This window comes from Pundamilia nyererei, unplaced genomic scaffold (assembly GCF_000239375.1).
Source record: "Pundamilia nyererei isolate P.nyererei 1_Seehausen unplaced genomic scaffold, PunNye1.0 scaffold00013, whole genome shotgun sequence".
In the NCBI taxonomy this organism is placed as follows: domain Eukaryota; kingdom Metazoa; phylum Chordata; class Actinopteri; order Cichliformes; family Cichlidae; genus Pundamilia; species Pundamilia nyererei.
The window spans coordinates 735,299-753,236 of record NW_005187414.1 but is presented as its reverse complement, the minus strand read 5'-3'; the positions used below and the strand labels follow the sequence as shown (position 1 = coordinate 753,236).

The following is a 17,938-nucleotide window of genomic DNA, read 5'->3' as shown; positions in this document are numbered from 1 at the left end:
TAGGGTTTATTACTTTTAATCAATTCAGCTAGCTACAAAATGTCCACCACTTCACACACTGACAGGATACAGAGAGGGAGTCTTTAGTATTACATGCGTTGAGGACATCAATCTCACAGTTTAACCTATTGTGTCATTCAGGTTTAGGTAATTCATCACCTTACTCTAACTACTTGACATTTTGGCGATTTGGTGTGCATAGCTCTAAAGTACAGAAGCAACAAAAAAACCCATTTGTATGTATTTTTTTGTTTCAGAGTATAGTTGTAATTGTTATTTAATATTGTCATTATTCTTACCAATAACAAACCACACGGGGAGAATAAACTTACATATACGGTTTTCTTATAAAAGTAAGGTCTCTCAGAAATATGCGTCTTTGCTTTACATTGCAAACGTTTATTTTTTTCAGAGCATCCAAAACCTATGATACAGTACACAACCAGTCCTCAGCTTTCATCATATAATCAACATCTTCATCACTGAACTGCATAATCATTTAGAAAACAGGTCATTTTTTTGCAATACAACCCAAAGTCCTCAGTTGTTTCAACTTCATCTCACTTTTTTGATCCCTTTTGCATTATTGTACAACGAGATGGTCACAGTCGGTAAATATATCGAGACAGAAAGAGTGGCACTATTGCAAACTTGCAGGAGTATGGAACGATAAACTGTGTCCTAATACCGAGCATGCGTTTTGTCAATTTGCTACTGCCATGTTATCATTTTTTATATATATTTTTTCAGACAGGTTTTATTTATAAGACTAAAATCTACCATTTGTCATGCAGAGAACGCACAATTCACATCACTTGGAATGCAATGTCTAATACAGCTACAGAGAGTCTAGTTGCACATTGTCTAAACAGTAACTCAGTATGATTGCGATGAAGGAAAATGGACCAAGGACTGCCTTTTGATTGTAAGTGCTCTTTGCCGTCCCGCCCAACTGTACCGCCGCTTAGTGACTCGTGTTTGCCATCGATCTTCTCCTGCTGTTTTTGTGACAACACCAAAATAAGGAGCATGACAGTAGCCTATATGTAATGACACAGTTTTACTAAGACGATACTGAGATACCGAAAAGGAAGAAAAAACAAACAGCTTGTACAGCATTCCTATTATATACTTGTCATCCAGAGAAGTGTACTCGTGTGTGTATATATATGTATATATATATGATATGTGAGATATATATATATATATATATATATATATTTGACATAGAGAATAAAAACTTCACAGGTGAGCTAGAGATCCATCAAGTCAGCACTATATACAACCTTTGGAAAGAATGATATACGGAGTATAAGAAATCATCTTTTTACGAGGACAATCATTTTGAAAAAGCTCGACAGACGACACAGAACAACATTTACAATGGGCGGGGAGGTGATATGTGCATGTGTGCAAACCTAGAAGGTCAATACCATGATGAAAGCATGTCAGCGCCTATCGATGCGTGGCGCGGGACGCCGGGACGTTCACGCTCCGGACTCCGGGCGTTTAGCCACTGCCCAGCATCTTTGTGGCGCGCTGGTTGGCCTCATCGATCCTGGTCTTGTTGGAGTCGGCCTGTGAGAGAGGAAAAGGTAATGAGAGGGCTTTGTTGATTGATTCCACAGATCTGTATTTTGGTGTTTTATCTTTAGTACCCGGTTAGATAGATTTCATTGTACTTTTGGTGTGGTAGAGCTTTGAATTTAGAGATGGAGCTTTTTAAAAAGACTCTATTATACAAAGAGACCATTAAATATAGAAATGCTTAAGAAAATAAAAGGTAAGACAACTTTTCTTTGCTGTTTCTACATTTTATCTCTGACCTGATTTTAATGACTGTCATTCCTTTATGTCTTAGACTTAAGAGTTGCACAGTTCTGCGTCAAAGGCATTAAGTTATTTAAGTCTTAAGGTTGGACATTATTTTAAAACTTTCTAACCAATCACCAGCATTTCATCAACTGCAAATTTACGGGCATGTTCACAGCACTCTTGCACATCCTCACAACGTGGCCACTCGATGTTCTTACTGTTTCAGTTAAACCAAACCAGGAAACAGGGATGTAAGTGAATGTTGGAATATCCATGGAGAAAACCTTGCAGCCTATAAAAGACCCAACCTGGCTGAGCTTTGTGAACCTGAGCTGGTGTCGTATACAAACCAAGCTTTCCAAGCTTTTCCTTCGTGTCCACACTGGTTATATGTTATATTTGCAAGGAGGCAACTCACTAAATAAGCAAGATGACTCAACTCGGCGATTACATGAACCCGGTGCACTTGAAGAAAAAGCTAAAAAGCTGTGCGTGTACCTTCTCCATGATCCTGTCGATCTGGCGATTCTGGGTGTCGATCTCGTTGCCCATGTCCAGAGCCATGTGGCGCAGGTTGCCAATGATGCCACCCACCTGCTCCAGGTTCTCATCCATCTCGTTTTCCCGGGCATCGTCTGTTACCCTACCATACAAAAGGTCACATTTATCTCTGCAGTAACTAGTACAGCACATAGTGCCACTGCTGTTGTCCATATTTCACCTCTGAACCTCCAAAGAGCAGAGACTGAACACAGGATCCTGTTCACTGTGTTTCTTTATTAATATCACAATGTCACAGTGTTAAATATCCAGATATACAATTCCCAGTCTTTCAAATATATAGACACAGATTAAAAAAACTGAATGTGAAATATGATATAATCTAATATCCACATTAAAGTCTAAAGCCTGTGTTGTTCTCAAGAATATAGATTTGGATTATAGTTCTCCATCAGGTAATCTGATTACATATGAAGACAACAAGACAAGAACCAGATAATGAATGTTTTTTTCTGCTGCTCCTCGTCTTTATCTGACTTTCAGTCTATTTACAGCTGTTCATGTAGCTAATGTAGCTCGACCTTCAGTAGATGCTGAACTGTGGACTCGTGCTTTTTCTATTAGTCGATGGTATTCAAGTAGAAACGCCTTCATTTGCTCTTTCGTTGTTACATTAAGTATCACTAAAGTACTAAAAGTAGAGCTGATTTCAGTACCTGTTAGCAGGGATGGGAATAACGCGTTACTAACGGCGTTACTGTTTTCAGTAACGAGTAATCTAACTAATTACTGTTTCTATCGTTACAACGCCGTTACTGTTACTAACAAGAAAATGAGGTGCAGTCGCGTTACTATTTTTCAGCAAACAGACGGTTGAAGCTGTGTTCAGCTCACCGCACCTTCAGGTGCAGGAAGTAGCTGTAAGTAATCTGGGCGCTACAGCTTTAAGCAGCTGCGCGCTCCCGCTTCTGTAAATAGTTTGAAATGTGTGGTTGTTACAGTAAAAATATCACTTTTTCTACTCTGATTTTATGTTTTGTGTCTGATTTTAAATCAATTGTGTTAATGCAGTCTGTCAAAATGAAAACATGACTGTAAATTCAGACACGTGAGGTTGTGCTGAAAAGAATGAGACCAAACAAGGCAGATAAACAGTTAAAGGTAAAATGTGGAGGGAACATCAGAAGGAGTTAAAAATGGCCGATTGTACCCTGGACCCCAGAGGATTAAACGTTTTTTTAAAGCAACGCAATAGTTACTTTTCAAGTAATCAGTTACTTTTAGAATCTGGTAACTCAGTTACTAACTCAGTTACTTTTTTGAAGAAGTAACTAGTAACTATATTTAATTACTTTTTCAAAGTAACTTGCCCAACACTGCCTGTGAGTACCTTTGTGGGTACATTTAAATACTGACTAAGGCCGACTCTACGTAAAAAGTGGAATAATTGATTATCCGTGTATGTGGTTACTGCCAGTGAGCTGAAGAAAGTTTAGGAAATTATGAAAAATACCAGGATATTTCAAACTTTCTGCTGTGACATCTGGATGGATCTGGCACAAACACCATGAAAGCATGGATTCATAGTTCAGGCTGGTGGTGATCTAGTGATGGGATTTTCTTTTGTACACTTGATTATTGACGAAATGTTGCAGCATTGTCGAGTATTATTGCTGATCATGTGTATCCCTTAGTATACCACGTCACAAAGCTCCAATCATTACAGTTCATTGTATTCAAATGATCTCCACAGGCACCACATCTCAATCTAACGAGCCTGTTCTCACTCCCGAGGCGCAACATCCCGACGTTTTGTCACGTCCCACGGCGTTCCTGAGGAACGCGAATGGTGACCTTCCGCGTTCTTATGGTACGCGCCGGGTTATGGATTAAATCCAGTGGAATTACGATCTCGCGGTAATAGACGTTCCTGCCCTGTATTGCAGCCCTAAACCTAACCTTAACCAGCACTGTAATGACGTGAAATAGTGTTTTCCCAAAGTGATTTAAGTTCTCATATGTCCTCAGTTTTCCGATGTCGTCATGTAGGAACGTGTTGGGTGGCCGAAAACGTAATATGTTGACGATTTGTCACCTAGCGTAAAATGTTACGCTTTGGGAGTGAGAACGTGTTGATCTAACAGAGCGCGGGAAATGCGGATCATGGGTCTGTAGCAGCAGTATGGATCCATATCAAAGTCACCCAGGAATGTTTCCAGCATGTTGTCAGTTCTATGCCATGAAGGATTAAAGCAGTTCTTTTAGGAAAAGTAAGAGTACTAGAACAGCGCATCTAACAAAAGTGGCTGGTGAGAGCGGACGGACATCTCAGTGCTACATAAAGGCTGGTCTGCTTTGCTAGACTAGTCGGGCTGGCGGTGAGGCCAAAAACGATGCCATGTGCACGTTTATCCTCATCTTGCCTCGAAATATTCCAGACAAGATGAATGTGCCCCGTAAAATCGCACACATCCAAGCGTTCCTCCTACCTGCGGATGAAGCCTCCGCTGATGGCCATCTGTTCGCGTTCGTCCACCACGCGGGCGGGCTGGCTGGCCACCACCCCGTCCTGGTTATTCCCCCAGGCCTTGCTGGCTCCGCTCTTCATCCTGGCCACCGGCAGTGATGAAGAGGAAGTTACTCAACAGTTTGAAAAAAGCGACTCGCCATTTACCTCAACCAGGCAGGCTTCCAATTAGTCAAACCTAACAAAGAGAGCCTTGGATTTGAGGTACTGCAGCAGCACATATGTAAATATATTAGCATGTAGCTGACACACAGTGTTAATCGGTTTCATGCAACCAGCACATAAATATATGGTGGGACTAGACTAAAGTCGAGCAAAGCATAGCAGGCATGGACTGGCTGGTAGACTGGGTTTGGTAGGTACAGGCTCATTCTGTTGTAACACAGTACTTATGTGTGCGATGTTATATTGCAGGTATATAACATACTGTTCAGAATCAGGCAAGCCCTGTACGCTGTGCCATTTCGTGTCTTAACATAGCTGCAATTTGAACTGTGTTGTAGCCTGATTCCTTCTCTCTGTCCTAAACCGTCATACTTCTGTGTTATTGCAACAGTAAAGCACATCCCACTCCCACAGTGTGACAGAAAACAGAGAAGAGACAGAGCTTGTGGCAGACACACAACACAGAGTGTACAGGACTGTCACATTGTTGGGAGGGACGACGATCAATGCGGAGAACAAACTGCAAAACAAGAAGAAGGAGAACAAAACAAAACAAGAAACTGGAGGGAGTCAGCAGAGAAGAGCGCCTCGTTTACCTGTTCCTGAACCATTGGCATCACCCACCCCAACCCCCACACCTGTCTGTCTTTATATGTCACAGAGTCCTGGTCATGTTGAGGTGGTGAGGCGGGGGAGTGGGGTAATGGTTGTGACTCAGCTTATCTCTCAACGAAAGTCACATCTGCTTGCGTCTGTACAGCTGTGCTAACACAATCGCAGCTCGGCTGCTCGGCCTATCAAAGCTCACTCTGTCACATTCAGCATCTGTTTTGGCTCCACACAGCAGCTAGATGGAGTGGAAGGTAACAGTTGTCTCTTTAGTTAGAGCTCTGTCGATGCTGTCTGTGTACATATGTCAACATTTTCCTGCCCATTCAGTAGCATCCTGACACTTCTTTGCTTGTATCACAGTTGCTGAGCTTTTATAACCTTGGAGTGCTGTGTGGATGTATTCTAGCTGTATCGGGGATGGCAATGGCTCAGCCGCCTCCTACACTGCTCTTATTAATAGAAATGGACTGAGGCAAGGCTTCGCTGAGCGCCCTGTCCCTGCTGACACACACCAATATGATTAACACATACGCTACCCTTGTCTACGTCCTTTATATTTCCATCTGTTTTCTTCTTTCTTTCTGCTGCGTTTTTTTTAATCTCCTCTCCTTCTGTAAAACTTTAATTTGCAATTTACTTTCCTGCTGTCTCAGAAAGGATATACTGCACATTTCTAATCAGATCTGCTCTGATTGAGCAGAGATGATCTGATTAGATGGTATGAGTATTGCAGGACCCGCGGTAAGACTAAAGTCATTCTGCCTCATTCATTCATTGAGCGACCTGCAAGTCGAGCAATCCACCACCAGCTCCTGAGTGGCATTCAGACGGCCACAATATGAAGCCTTTAAGAGAGAAATCTGGGGTCTGCTAATTCTGAGAGACACGCTGAAGGGATTAGGAGGTACAGTGAGCAGCAGTGCTGAAAAACATGTATCTCTTTTAGCATCCTGCTATGTGTGCAGGCAGGTTGAGTCAATGTCCCAGCAGGCTGCCACTATCTGATATGGCTGACCTACATGTGAGCGAGTTCCCTGCAGGAAAGGGAGCTTAGCAAACATCAGTGTTTAGCAGCCAGAGTGGAATAAAGGCTAAATTAGCACAGCGCTCTGCAGGAGAGGTGGCGCTGCAGACAAACTGCAGCAGAAACAAGGGTCCTGCACACAGTGCTGTGGCATGATGCACCCATTTTATACATCGACCCTGACTACGTTCCTAAAAATATCTCAGTGCGCATGTGTCCTAGCCCAGTTTCTAGCTGCAAGCTACACCACAGATCACTCCTGTTTTTCTCCTTTGCTCTGAATGTGTCATTCTGTCATTTCTTTCCTATTTTCAGCGTGTTCGCTGCCATACTTTGAGCATCTGACAGTTTTGTTGTGCAGCATTCCTCTTTTATCTTCTGTTTGTTCTTTTCCATCGTTTGCCAAGCAGGGACTTCAGTTAACTTTATTTTCTTTGTATGTCTTTAAATTTGGTCCAACCCGTAAAGTTACGAAACGACAGCTCTGCTCACAAATGAACTCTGAACACGCGCCGATGTGAGTTTGGCACAAAACGATTGCTGTTCATCAGGATCACCATCAGTATCATTTTCAGTGTAAACATCAACATCATGATCGTAGCATCATCATGTGTAGCATTGCTTTATGAGTTACATCATCACGCATGCATGAGCATTCACAGGGTCATGCTCGCCAGTCTTTCCATGTCATTGGTGCTCGGAGGCTCATAGAAGGCAGTGGGGGAGGGGGTGTTCAACGGGAAACAGAAAGGTCTCATTGCCTGCAAACAGGTGAGGATCTACTGGATGTCAGAGCAGTGTGGTGGTGGTAGAGATCATGCAGATGAGGAGAAGTGTCAACCAGTCCTGGACCAGGCTGGCCAAAGGCATTTTGGGACCAAGATCGCTACATTTCCATCTGGAGTCAATACATTAGGATGATCTAAGTGCCAAGATGCTTCTGGAGCCCCAGCCCTGCTCTTTAAATCTAAGTACGTTTTATAATTGGGAAGGTCAACAGCTTCCCACCACCATGCATCAAAAATGAGAAGAAACCCTCTTCAGGAGGAATCGATACGACTGCTACAGGTGGGACTTCTACAGCGGCTACACCTGCATGTAGACGACTCCCATCACAGAGCTGTTTGGAGAAGTGGAAGCTTAGAGAATATGGCACTTGGTAGAAGAGAGGCACTTATTGATGAAGCATGGCCTTGGCTGGGTGGGGGAGAGTTGACTGGACGTTTAAAGCTCGGCTTTATGGAATTTGGGTCTCACCAGTAGGTTTGTATCAGCCTCATTTGACTGTACAAGGTATGTAAAAATCTGGGTGGTGAATCAATTTTAACTTTGGAAGAACTTTAGCAGCTTTTTGAGGTCAATTGTTCGGTGATGGTTCAGACCGTTGGACTATGAGATGCTCCCAGTTGGGGAGCTATAAATGCTGGGACACTATGTTTGCTATGCCCAAAGAAGGTCGTTGGACGTTTTCATCACTCATCCAGGGGACTCCTTCAGTCTCAGCTGACTGTTAGCAAATCCCTTCAGTAAACCATGTGGGAGTTGCTACTGAATCAGCAAATATTTAAATAAAAGAAGATAAAAAGTACTAACTGACCAACATGACTGGGCCTAACGAGTGTCACGTACTGTTACGGGAAATCATGTTATTGTTTTAGATGTTTGGGTTTTTTAAAAAATTGTCATATTGTGACTGGAAATGTTTAACCTTAAGTGGGCCGACTGAACAGGGACGATTTGACGTTAATCATTCCACATTGTGGGCCAGGCTCAGTGTTTATTAGGAGCTGGAGTAGAGCAGACTATTGGCTGATGGCCATTGTGATGTCACTTCTACCTCGGTTTTATTTCTTAGATACTTAATTTTAAATGGCAGGCAGGCAGGCAGGCAAGCAGCACCTACTTGTTACATGGACAGGAGCAAAGACCACAGAATTTCCCTAGATCGTTCAAATTCTTTTCTGCATCCTTCATGTCCTTATTGATTTGGTCCATTCCCTCCTCGATGCGCTCCAGTTGCTCTGATTAAACACAAGTCATTTATCCCCCACAGAACGAAGCAGAAGGAGAAGAGGAGAGAAAGAAAGAGAGGACAAAGGAGAGAAGACAACAGCTTCAGACACTATGACGAAAGAAAGTCAAACAAAAACTTGAAAAGAAGAAAAAGGAAAAACTGGACGCCACCACATATGTAAAGAACCTTTGGGGCACATTATCAGTACCTACTTGTTACATGGACATATGAAAAGCCCACAGCATTTCCCTAAATCTTTTAAATTTTTCTCGGCTTCCTTCATGTCTTGGTTGATATGGTTCATGCCATCTTCGACACGATCGAGTTGCTCTGGTCAGGACAAAGGGATGACAGTAGTGGAATGAATTTCATTGACTGATTGACAGAAATATGAGTCATGATGAGCAGCAAGTGAAGCGTTTGTACTCTGGTGTGTATCTGAGTGTACAGTGCATCGCTTTGGTGGCTAAAATACAATTAAGTGCACTTACAGATTTTTGGGGGACCAGAAAATGGTCCATGAGAGTCCCCAACAATCCAATAATGAAAGTAAATCTTCTCTCTTTGTTTTCTTGGTTCATTTGATTGAAAGTGTAAATGTTTCAGCAAAGATGTTAAAGGGAAACAAAGATTTCTGGGGGAAATCGGCGTTTCCTTTTTTTCAAATCAATAGATCAATCTCAAATCCGATCGAGCAGACTGTCAGCTCAGGATAAAGAGCTGCTCCGGGTCCTCCCACACAAAACCCAGGTTTTAGTACCAGTTTATACCCCGCAGCAGGAGAAACGGTTGTCAGTCAGCTTTAGAGGCGGCTGGCACATTTTCTTAGTTTCCAGCTGCTCCCATCACTTCCAGTACCAGTTGCAGACGGCCATGAAGGCTTAGTGGGAGACATCCTGGTAACGCTATAATACAGCCCACGACCACGGACGTAACTAAACAGATTTTCAATGTTTTTTATTTGAAATTGAATGTAATGATATTTATTTAAATATTTTTATGATATATTTATAAAAGTTGTAAATATTGTAAAGTGACTTTGTGCATCTCAGGGTAACTCTGTGGGAGCAATACTTTGGCTGTATTATGGAGTCGATTCATCTTTTTAGCCTTTTCTGTTGATGTGCATGATGTTTGTTCTGTTATTCGTCTGTCTTTTTATTTTTCCATCAGACGTGTGCTCAGGACTGTTCACCGTTACCAAACTACAAAAAGGTAAATACAACCAAAATCTGGAGGCCTATGTGACCTGATAACGATGAAGCCAAGTCTAACTTTCTTTTTCAAAATCACAAACACAACTTAGAAAATTAGTGAAGAGAAAAAACATGTTTCCTTTGCTTTAACGTAGTAAGTTAAGGTGGAACCGCTCCATAAAAAACCCACATCCCAAACTGACTGACAACTACTTTACAAAGAAAATGTTTCCACCCAAATTATCAGGACATCACACAGAACCTAAAATGACTTATGCAGAATTTAACTTTACAGAATCGTTTTTGTCTCCTTTCCTATAAAAACCTTAAATTTTGAGCAACGCAAAACGACTTTCTCCATACTTAAATTTACTTAGTGTTATTATTTCTTTGTTTTCTGCAGAAATCTGATGTATTGCCTCCTTATTCTTTGAGTATTATAGGTAATTGTAACTAAATTGTCATTTCAAATAAAATACATTGAAATCACATTTATTTGGTGACAGTCACAGGCTGTAAAATTCTACTGAAATATTTCCGTAGGAAAACGTGCGGATGGTCGTTACAGCTGAAGACCTTTTCAGTGCTGAATGGATTTTCTCTTCCTTTGGTTGTGAGCTGCTGGGAAGCTGCCCACTTTTCCTTTCTCTGATTTAACGTGTAAAACTTGGGAGAATTTAAACATTTTTCAGCTACTGGATTATTTGCATGTTAGTGACAGCTGCAGCATGTGGCTCTTATGAGCTGTAGATGAAGCTGTGAGCATGAACAGCACACCTTTTGCTGCCGTTACGAGGGTCAACTGAAAACTGTGTGTGTGGCTTTAAAATGATTCAGTGTAACTGAAAGGACTCAGGTCTGTCTGGTCAGTGAGCATCGGGGCCGTCGTCGTGCTGGTGTGGTGGACGGCTGCTGGGTGAGTGAAGGGTGAGGCACGGTTAAATATGGAGTGGACTGAGAAACGACTTTACAGATTCTTTTCCCCAAATTTGTAAAATCCCTGGTTTACAGTCATTGATGGTCATGAAGGACGTCACATTGTGTTAGTGGTATTATAGAGAAGTGGGTCCCTGAGTGTGTGGTGATCATTAAAGAATGATACAAAATAAAGATCAGCGATGGCTTCAAGTTCAAATTGAAATGATTTGCATCAGAGGTAAAGCACATCAGCCTATGAATGTTGACTTCAACATCCAGTGCTGCAGAGGTGCAAATCTGGGGTCATAGGTCAGCTCGGGCTCCTGCGTCCAGTCAGCTGTTGCAAACGATCCTGCAGTTCTCGGGGCAGCAAGGCTAAATGGAGAGTTGGAGGAGGGAGAGCTTTCCTCTCCCCGAGTGATGCTGGTGCAGTCAGGCCTCTTACTGGGCTGCTCTGGTTTACGAGCTTTCCCAGAAACAGAAAACTGAGGGCGCTCAAGAGTCCAAATATCATTCACTTCACATTAGAAATGATATCTTTTAAGGTTACTGTGAGCCGACGTTCTCATTTATTGCATCTAATCAGGGATTGTACAAATCTGTAGGTGGGCTGATAGACAAGGGCTTGAATATTTTGTCATTACCAGCTAAATCGATCGTTTGGACTGTTAGTGGGCTGGAACGGCCAGGTTAGCTGTCCTCAGACCTGTTTGCCTTTATTGTGATATAAAGCAGTATAATAGGTCATATGGGTGTTTTTTAAATGTATTTATTTCTTGTAAACAGATCTGAGACCAGCCCGGAGGTTACACTGCCGGCAGCACCCACAGGGACAAGGCCGTCGGCCGGTTCCTGACAATGAGTTGTTGAGCTGTAAGGTTTCATTCCTGCGGTTGCTGCCGTTAAATCTTCCTGACAGGATCTGTTATGGTTTTGGCACTCGTGACAATTCCTTTAACCGTCGTCCTCAGCTCAGAAAAACCATAAAACGCTGCTGGCAAAGTGAAAGCGGTTAGGCAAAGTAAAAAGAAAAATGTTAGCCAAAGAAAACAAATGTTAAAAGAAGCTGAAAGAAAGAAGGAAACCATGTTGAACCTTCACCAAAGAAAACACACAAATCAAACAACTCAAAACCGATTCCTTTAAGGACAAAACGAATTAGTTTGGAAATACTCAAATAAAACCAAGCAACTGCAAATGAAACACGTCGTTTAATTCTAAGTCTACGAGGTGAGGACTGGAGTGTAGCGCTGCTTGTATTTGAATGCAATCATATTATCACTGTGCCCATTCTGGTCGCATTTATATGTTGTGACCCTGCGCCATCGCCCCTCATGCACACTTACCTCCCTGCTCGTCCAGCATAACCAAAGTCCTGATGCCGGCATCTTTGCTCTATTCCCCGGAGACAGGAGGTGGAAAAGGAAGACAATCACAGGAAAACAGTGGTGAGCGGCTGCAGGAGCTCAGGAAGCAGTGAAGCTGAGAAACTCTGCGCTGCTCCTTTCTTTGCATCCTTTGAAGTTAAATTCTCCTAACATGGTTAAACACGCTGGCAGAGCACAATTACACCTGCAGCTAACACGAGCGCTCTGCTCGCCTTTGCCAAATTACGTTTTTATTACAGCAGGAGAGCGACACACACACACTTTTAAAGGTACATTTTTGCAATTAATTCCCTGCAAATCTAAACTAAAACATCTACCACCTTCATCCAGCTGTGTTTTGTGCTTTTCTTTTATATTTTTTATGTGACTTTTTAGCCTTACAACCATTTTTTAAGAGACGTCACCTTTACCTGGTCACCACAAGAGTGAACTCCTCATTAAATAAAGGTTACAAATCTGTATTATATGAAAGTATGAACCATTCCTCATGTTAACTTTACATGCATTAAGCACCATACATGCATGCTTTGGGACAGTTCCTTCACAGATAGTTTAAGGACCTTATTTATGACACCTGACACACCTGACACACCTGACACACCTGCCCAGTCTTCAGCTAGTCGGGGCAATAACAGCTTGAGCACAAATGAATGTGATTTAGAAGTCTAAGGGTATAATTTACTCATATCAGCAACTCAAAAAAAATCACAGACCTGCTGTTTTTTATATCGGTGCGATTAGCTTTAAATTGTGTGTTGGAAGTGTTAATCGCACACTTGATTTAAATATTCTCTGTATTTTTGCATCTTGAGAAAGGGTGAGTGGCTAAAATCTCTGAGTTATCACCTGTTACATGCAATTTTGTCACTGCGCTCTCTTTCTACCTTTTGTTTCAAAAAACCAGCTGGTGCTGGCACAGTGTATTAGTAACTGCTGGCCTAAGGCTTTAATTTAAACAGCAGAGAGAGAGAATAACACATCTGCTGCTGTGCTTTCTGTAAAGCAACAGAACAAATGCACATTGAGCTTGATCATCGGGATCATTGCTTCATCTTCTTGTTTTCCTGAACAAACAAATTGAATATTTTCCTTCCTATTACCTCTGTGCTGGATGATATTGATCCGAAGATGCAAAGACATCTGTCTGTTAAACGTGGAATCAAGCTGAAGGAGATTAATGATGCTAGCATCGACAGCGGACGAGCGTTCTTCTTAAAATCGTGGTACAATGCGAGTTTTCTGCTCCTGACTGGAGCAGCTGAGCCTGCAATAGCATTCACAGTAATGCTTCTCGTCACTGATGGCGGGGCTGGCAAAGGAGTCTGAGAAGACGCAGCAGCGTTAGCTAACATACAACTGTGTGCTTCTTAAAAATGCAGCACTAAGATTTGGCAGCTGGCTCAGCCTGATCGGCATAAACACGATCACGGTGTGTCGCTGTGTACCACACGTGCTCGCCGTGACAAACAGCCACCCCTCCTCCTCAGCAGTTTGGGAAGAGAGCCACACGGATGCTTGGGAGGCGAGAGGGGAGCAATAAGGAGCCTCTGCATGAGAAATCCCAAAGTATCTGAAATGTGTCCCTGGGGAAACCCAACAATAATCAACCATAATCCCAGACAGGCCTGAGGATGGTGCAGCTTTCTCCATCTAACCTGGCGGTGCAGGAGAGTATTATCCTACACCTCCACTGACGGACTGTTGATGACAGATCATTGTCCCAGGTTTACAGTTTATGTTTGCTTTTGTACCTGTGATGACATGAAATGTTCCCTATCTAATAATCCCAGCTTTTTCAAATGGCCTCACAGCAACGAGCACGCTACGCTAAGAGCACGCTACGCTAAGAGCACGCCGCTAAAGCTCCAGAATCGAGTGAAAGTCAGCCTCATTTTTAGAAACAACTAATTTTGTATTTTTCAGACTGAACAGATCTTCTTACTGTCGCCCTGGACATTCAGTTTGTGGGGAAAACCGATAAACACAGAGTCGCGAGTGACATCACGAGAGCCGCTGAATGTTATCTATGTCAGCTGTTTGTGCTGCATCCTCCCCACCCTCCATCTCCCTGATCACGTGCATAAAGAAGCCGTCGCTCTGTTCAGCCCTCCTTCGGTCCCTCCCTGCCTGCAGTACATTTGTAGGGTGGAGCTGATGGTGAGAAATGTCGACTGCTGATCAATATGACCTTGAGAGCTGCAGCGGGTAGCTTGTTAGCCACTCACCCCCCCAGATGCTCTCACTCCTTGTCTCTCCATGCCTCACCCGCCCTCTTTTCTTCCATCTGCGTCTGCTTGTTGCAGTCTCATTGCATCGCAGTATTATCATCCCTGATGTCACTGATCTTCACGTTATGTGCTATTCACGCCATTACTCAGTTGCCTCATGGTCCGCCAAAGCTGGGCACACGCTCCACAACCGTTGGGCAAAGCATGACTGTGACAGGGACGTGCTGACATGTACGTGTGGCTTTGTGTTGGACAGTTTACTGGATTTATTAAAAACGTGCTGCATTTTTCTGTGCACAGCAATCGTGACGTGTCTAAATGACTAAGAAGGAATTGTTTCCACTTCCTCTTCTTACAGCTTTAAAACAAACATACAAACAAATATGTTCAGTATTTTCATATGACGACTGTTTCTGTGGATACAGCTAAAATTAACTACGTATACATCACGTAACGTTACAGAAAATGCCACCAAGCCTAACTGACAGTCTCGCTTTTATCCACAGTTTCCTGCCATTTGGAGGCCGTCTTGGTAACGCTTCTGCTGATCACCAGCACAATCTGACGAGAGAGCGCTGACCAGGTCAGAGCCTGTCCCACAGAGGACTGAACAAACACCAATCCAAGGCACAAACAGTAGACTTACTTCTGTCTTTTGACTGGCTGTTTGGGGGCAAACCGACCACTAACGGTTCAGAATAGATCTGATAGAGCGCCATGTTTCCCTCTCATGTAAAGTCTGATTGTGTCCTTCCTGGCAGCGCTGATGAACGTGAACACTTGCTGAGTGTATGACAGCTGAACGCTGAGTTTGGACTTTCAGGTATCTGAGTCTCGCTCCATAAATCTGAGCTATTCTAACAGCTTTAGAGATCCTCACACAACAATGAGCTTCCTACTGTCCTCGCTCTTCTACTACTGATTCCTCTCTGCTCCTCTGAGAGTTTCAGTGTTGGTACAGTGACATGCTTGCATGTAATCCTGGTGCCGCTGGTGTCGTCAGGTTAAAACCTTTAAGTTTGTAAAATGTAAAGGATCTCTGACAGAGGCGCAGTTATTAGAAAAGGACGTTTATCCTATGAGCTTGTGTGTTTGCACTTTGCATACACTCCTCCCTTCCCAGATTACTGAAAATGAAGGTTTTAGTAACAGTAACAACATTGCAACACAGGAGCAAAACGACATCGTTGTAATATTCACACGACTAACCCTGAAGTCTCCTCTGCCCTGCTTATATCCGAGTGTCGGCACAGGAAATGATCTGTGCTGCAAAACAGCAGCTCGTCCTGCACACGTAACACCGCGAGACGCGATTCAGTATCATTTATTTTCGTTTGTTGTTGACACACATTTTTAAATATTATTGTTGGCTATAAATCAAACTCATACACCAACATTTAGAGGACTTTTCTTACCTCTTCGACCAGCTGCAGCATACGGCGAGTGCTCTCCAGTGACTGCGGACAAATAAAAGAAACAATTCAGATTCAAGAAGCTTGGAAAGTTTTGGTTTTCATGTTATGTGCAGTTTTTCATGTGATGGCCAATAACCTGAGCATCGCACCAGACCGGCCATGAAGCCAAGCTTACCTGCAGGACTGGCAGGTCAGCTGCTCTCACTGCCACCAGCCTTTGATTTTCCATTAATGCAAAAGTCTAAAAAGTCTGCCCACAGCTGTTGCACATCTGCAAGCCTCTTTGCAACCCACCACCACCTTCCATGCTTTTCCAGGCTTTGTCATATCTGCTGTCGTGGTAACTGCTCTGCTCTGTGCCCTCTCACAGCCATGCTGCAGGTGGACACAACAGGTTCTGTTGACTGTTGTGTTCCTGTTAAATCTTATTTACACAACAACTCAATGTGGTTGTGCGCATTCGTTCGACTGAACATAAGCGAGTGTGTGTGAAACTAAATGGAGCCGATCAGAACAATCAGCAGCCGCAAACAGGATCAATCCCTGAACGATTATCGACGTGAACTCAACATGAACTCGCAGAGATGGACTGTGTGCACGCAGGACTGCATAGCTCTGACTGTAACACATGGAAATGGTGACTTGTTCTAAGTTTAAAGTACGGCACAAAAGTCTAGAGCCGCCCCTCTCGTTTCTTTATATTTGTCTAGGAAATTGGGACCCGGCTACAGTGAAGATGAGCCCACACTTGTTTTAATGTTTGCTTTCACTGCTTCGGCAGTGTGCTTCGGATTTCCAGGCTAAAAATTAAGTGAAAAATGAAGCTGATGTTAATCGGACACTTTACAGACCTGCAACACTACAGCCCCAAAAAGACACGGAGCCTCTACGTTTTAGTGTTGTACCTTTTCCTGACCTTATACACACTGACGATAATTTGAGCTAAAATGTCATCACTCCATTGTAGCTGCTGCCACGGATTTTCAGTCCCGTTCTTGTGTGATGTGGCAGAACAGCCGCCTCTCAGCTGAGACGATTTCTGTGGGAAACAGTGGATAAATCACCAGAAGACCCAAAAGCATCTCTCAGGTCCTCTGTCGCGTCTTTCCTGGATTATTTCCTGTTTCTAAGGTTCATCTGCTGCAGATAGTTTTTAAACTCCTTGGAAATAAAATATCAAGAAATGAGGGGCAGCGTCAGACAGCATTCTGTCTTTCATATAATCATTTCACTCGCTGGGCCCTCATTTTAAGTTAGCCAGTGTTTCTTAGTAGATAAATGGCTTAATCATGAATTGAGCTGTGGTTTAGGGAAGGCCTCGAAGGGCACTGGTGGCAGCTCTCGGGCCGACAGATCCCCAGGTGCTAAACAGAAGTGGGGGGGAGGGGGTGGCACGACAGCTTGCAGAGCTGTGGGAACATGTAAGATAAGACCTGGAAGGTCCTGAAATGCAGCACTTATAGCACGTGATGGGCATTTGTGTCTGTTTTACTAAGTTAGCATTGATTGATCAAAATAACTCAGCTTTGTTATTAGCAGCAGGCAGAATCCTCATCGCTGTGTGACGTCTGTTATTAGCTCCTGGCTGATGTGTAACGGGGGCTCCCATTCTCTAAGGAGCGTGAGGCTGCACAGAGCCAGCAGCTCCGCCTTGCTGCGCTCGCTGCAAGCGCATCGTCTGCGCTGGTAGGGGTTGAGGGGTGGGGGGTGTCGGTTAGACAAACAAATCTGACACCGAGCAGCCATTTTTCACGTGGCTCACGTTCTTTTTCCTTCTTCTGATTCTGCCTTTTTGCATTCTGTCTCTGATCGGTCTGCATCAGCTCGCTCGTTTGCTTCCATCTGTTGGAATCGCTGTGGAGGCTGAAGCTCACAGAAGCCACGAAACTGTTATTCCAGCGCCGCCATTTTGTGTTTGCCCTGCGTTCCTGCGTGTGTGTGTGTCTGTGTGTGTGTCTGTGTGTGTGTCTGTGTGTGTGTCTGTGTGTGTGTCTGTGTGTGTGTTTGTATTTAATATTCTGCTCAGCTGTGCCACAGTGAGTCATATGTGAAGCTGGAGGGCTGATCAGCTGTGGGCCATGATGGAGACTTTCTCACTCTCTCACTGCAAAACACACACACACACACACACACAC

The 17,938-nt window shown here is 43.4% G+C and overlaps 1 protein-coding gene across 1 annotated transcript in view; it reads right to left on the bottom strand.

The window, feature by feature from the left end:
* The window catches only part of snap25a (synaptosome associated protein 25a), a 33,706-nt gene continuing 15,768 nt past the window's right edge, over positions 1–17,938 (bottom strand). The window contains exons 3-8 of the mRNA XM_005724804.1: positions 15,804–15,845; positions 12,119–12,167; positions 8,548–8,665; positions 4,806–4,925; positions 2,314–2,458; positions 1–1,578 (exon numbers count right to left, since the gene is read on the bottom strand). Of these exons, the coding sequence (XP_005724861.1) occupies positions 1,510–1,578; positions 2,314–2,458; positions 4,806–4,925; positions 8,548–8,665; positions 12,119–12,167; positions 15,804–15,845 (543 nt within the window). The 3' untranslated portion in view covers positions 1–1,509. The remainder of the gene's footprint in view (positions 1,579–2,313; positions 2,459–4,805; positions 4,926–8,547; positions 8,666–12,118; positions 12,168–15,803; positions 15,846–17,938) is intronic.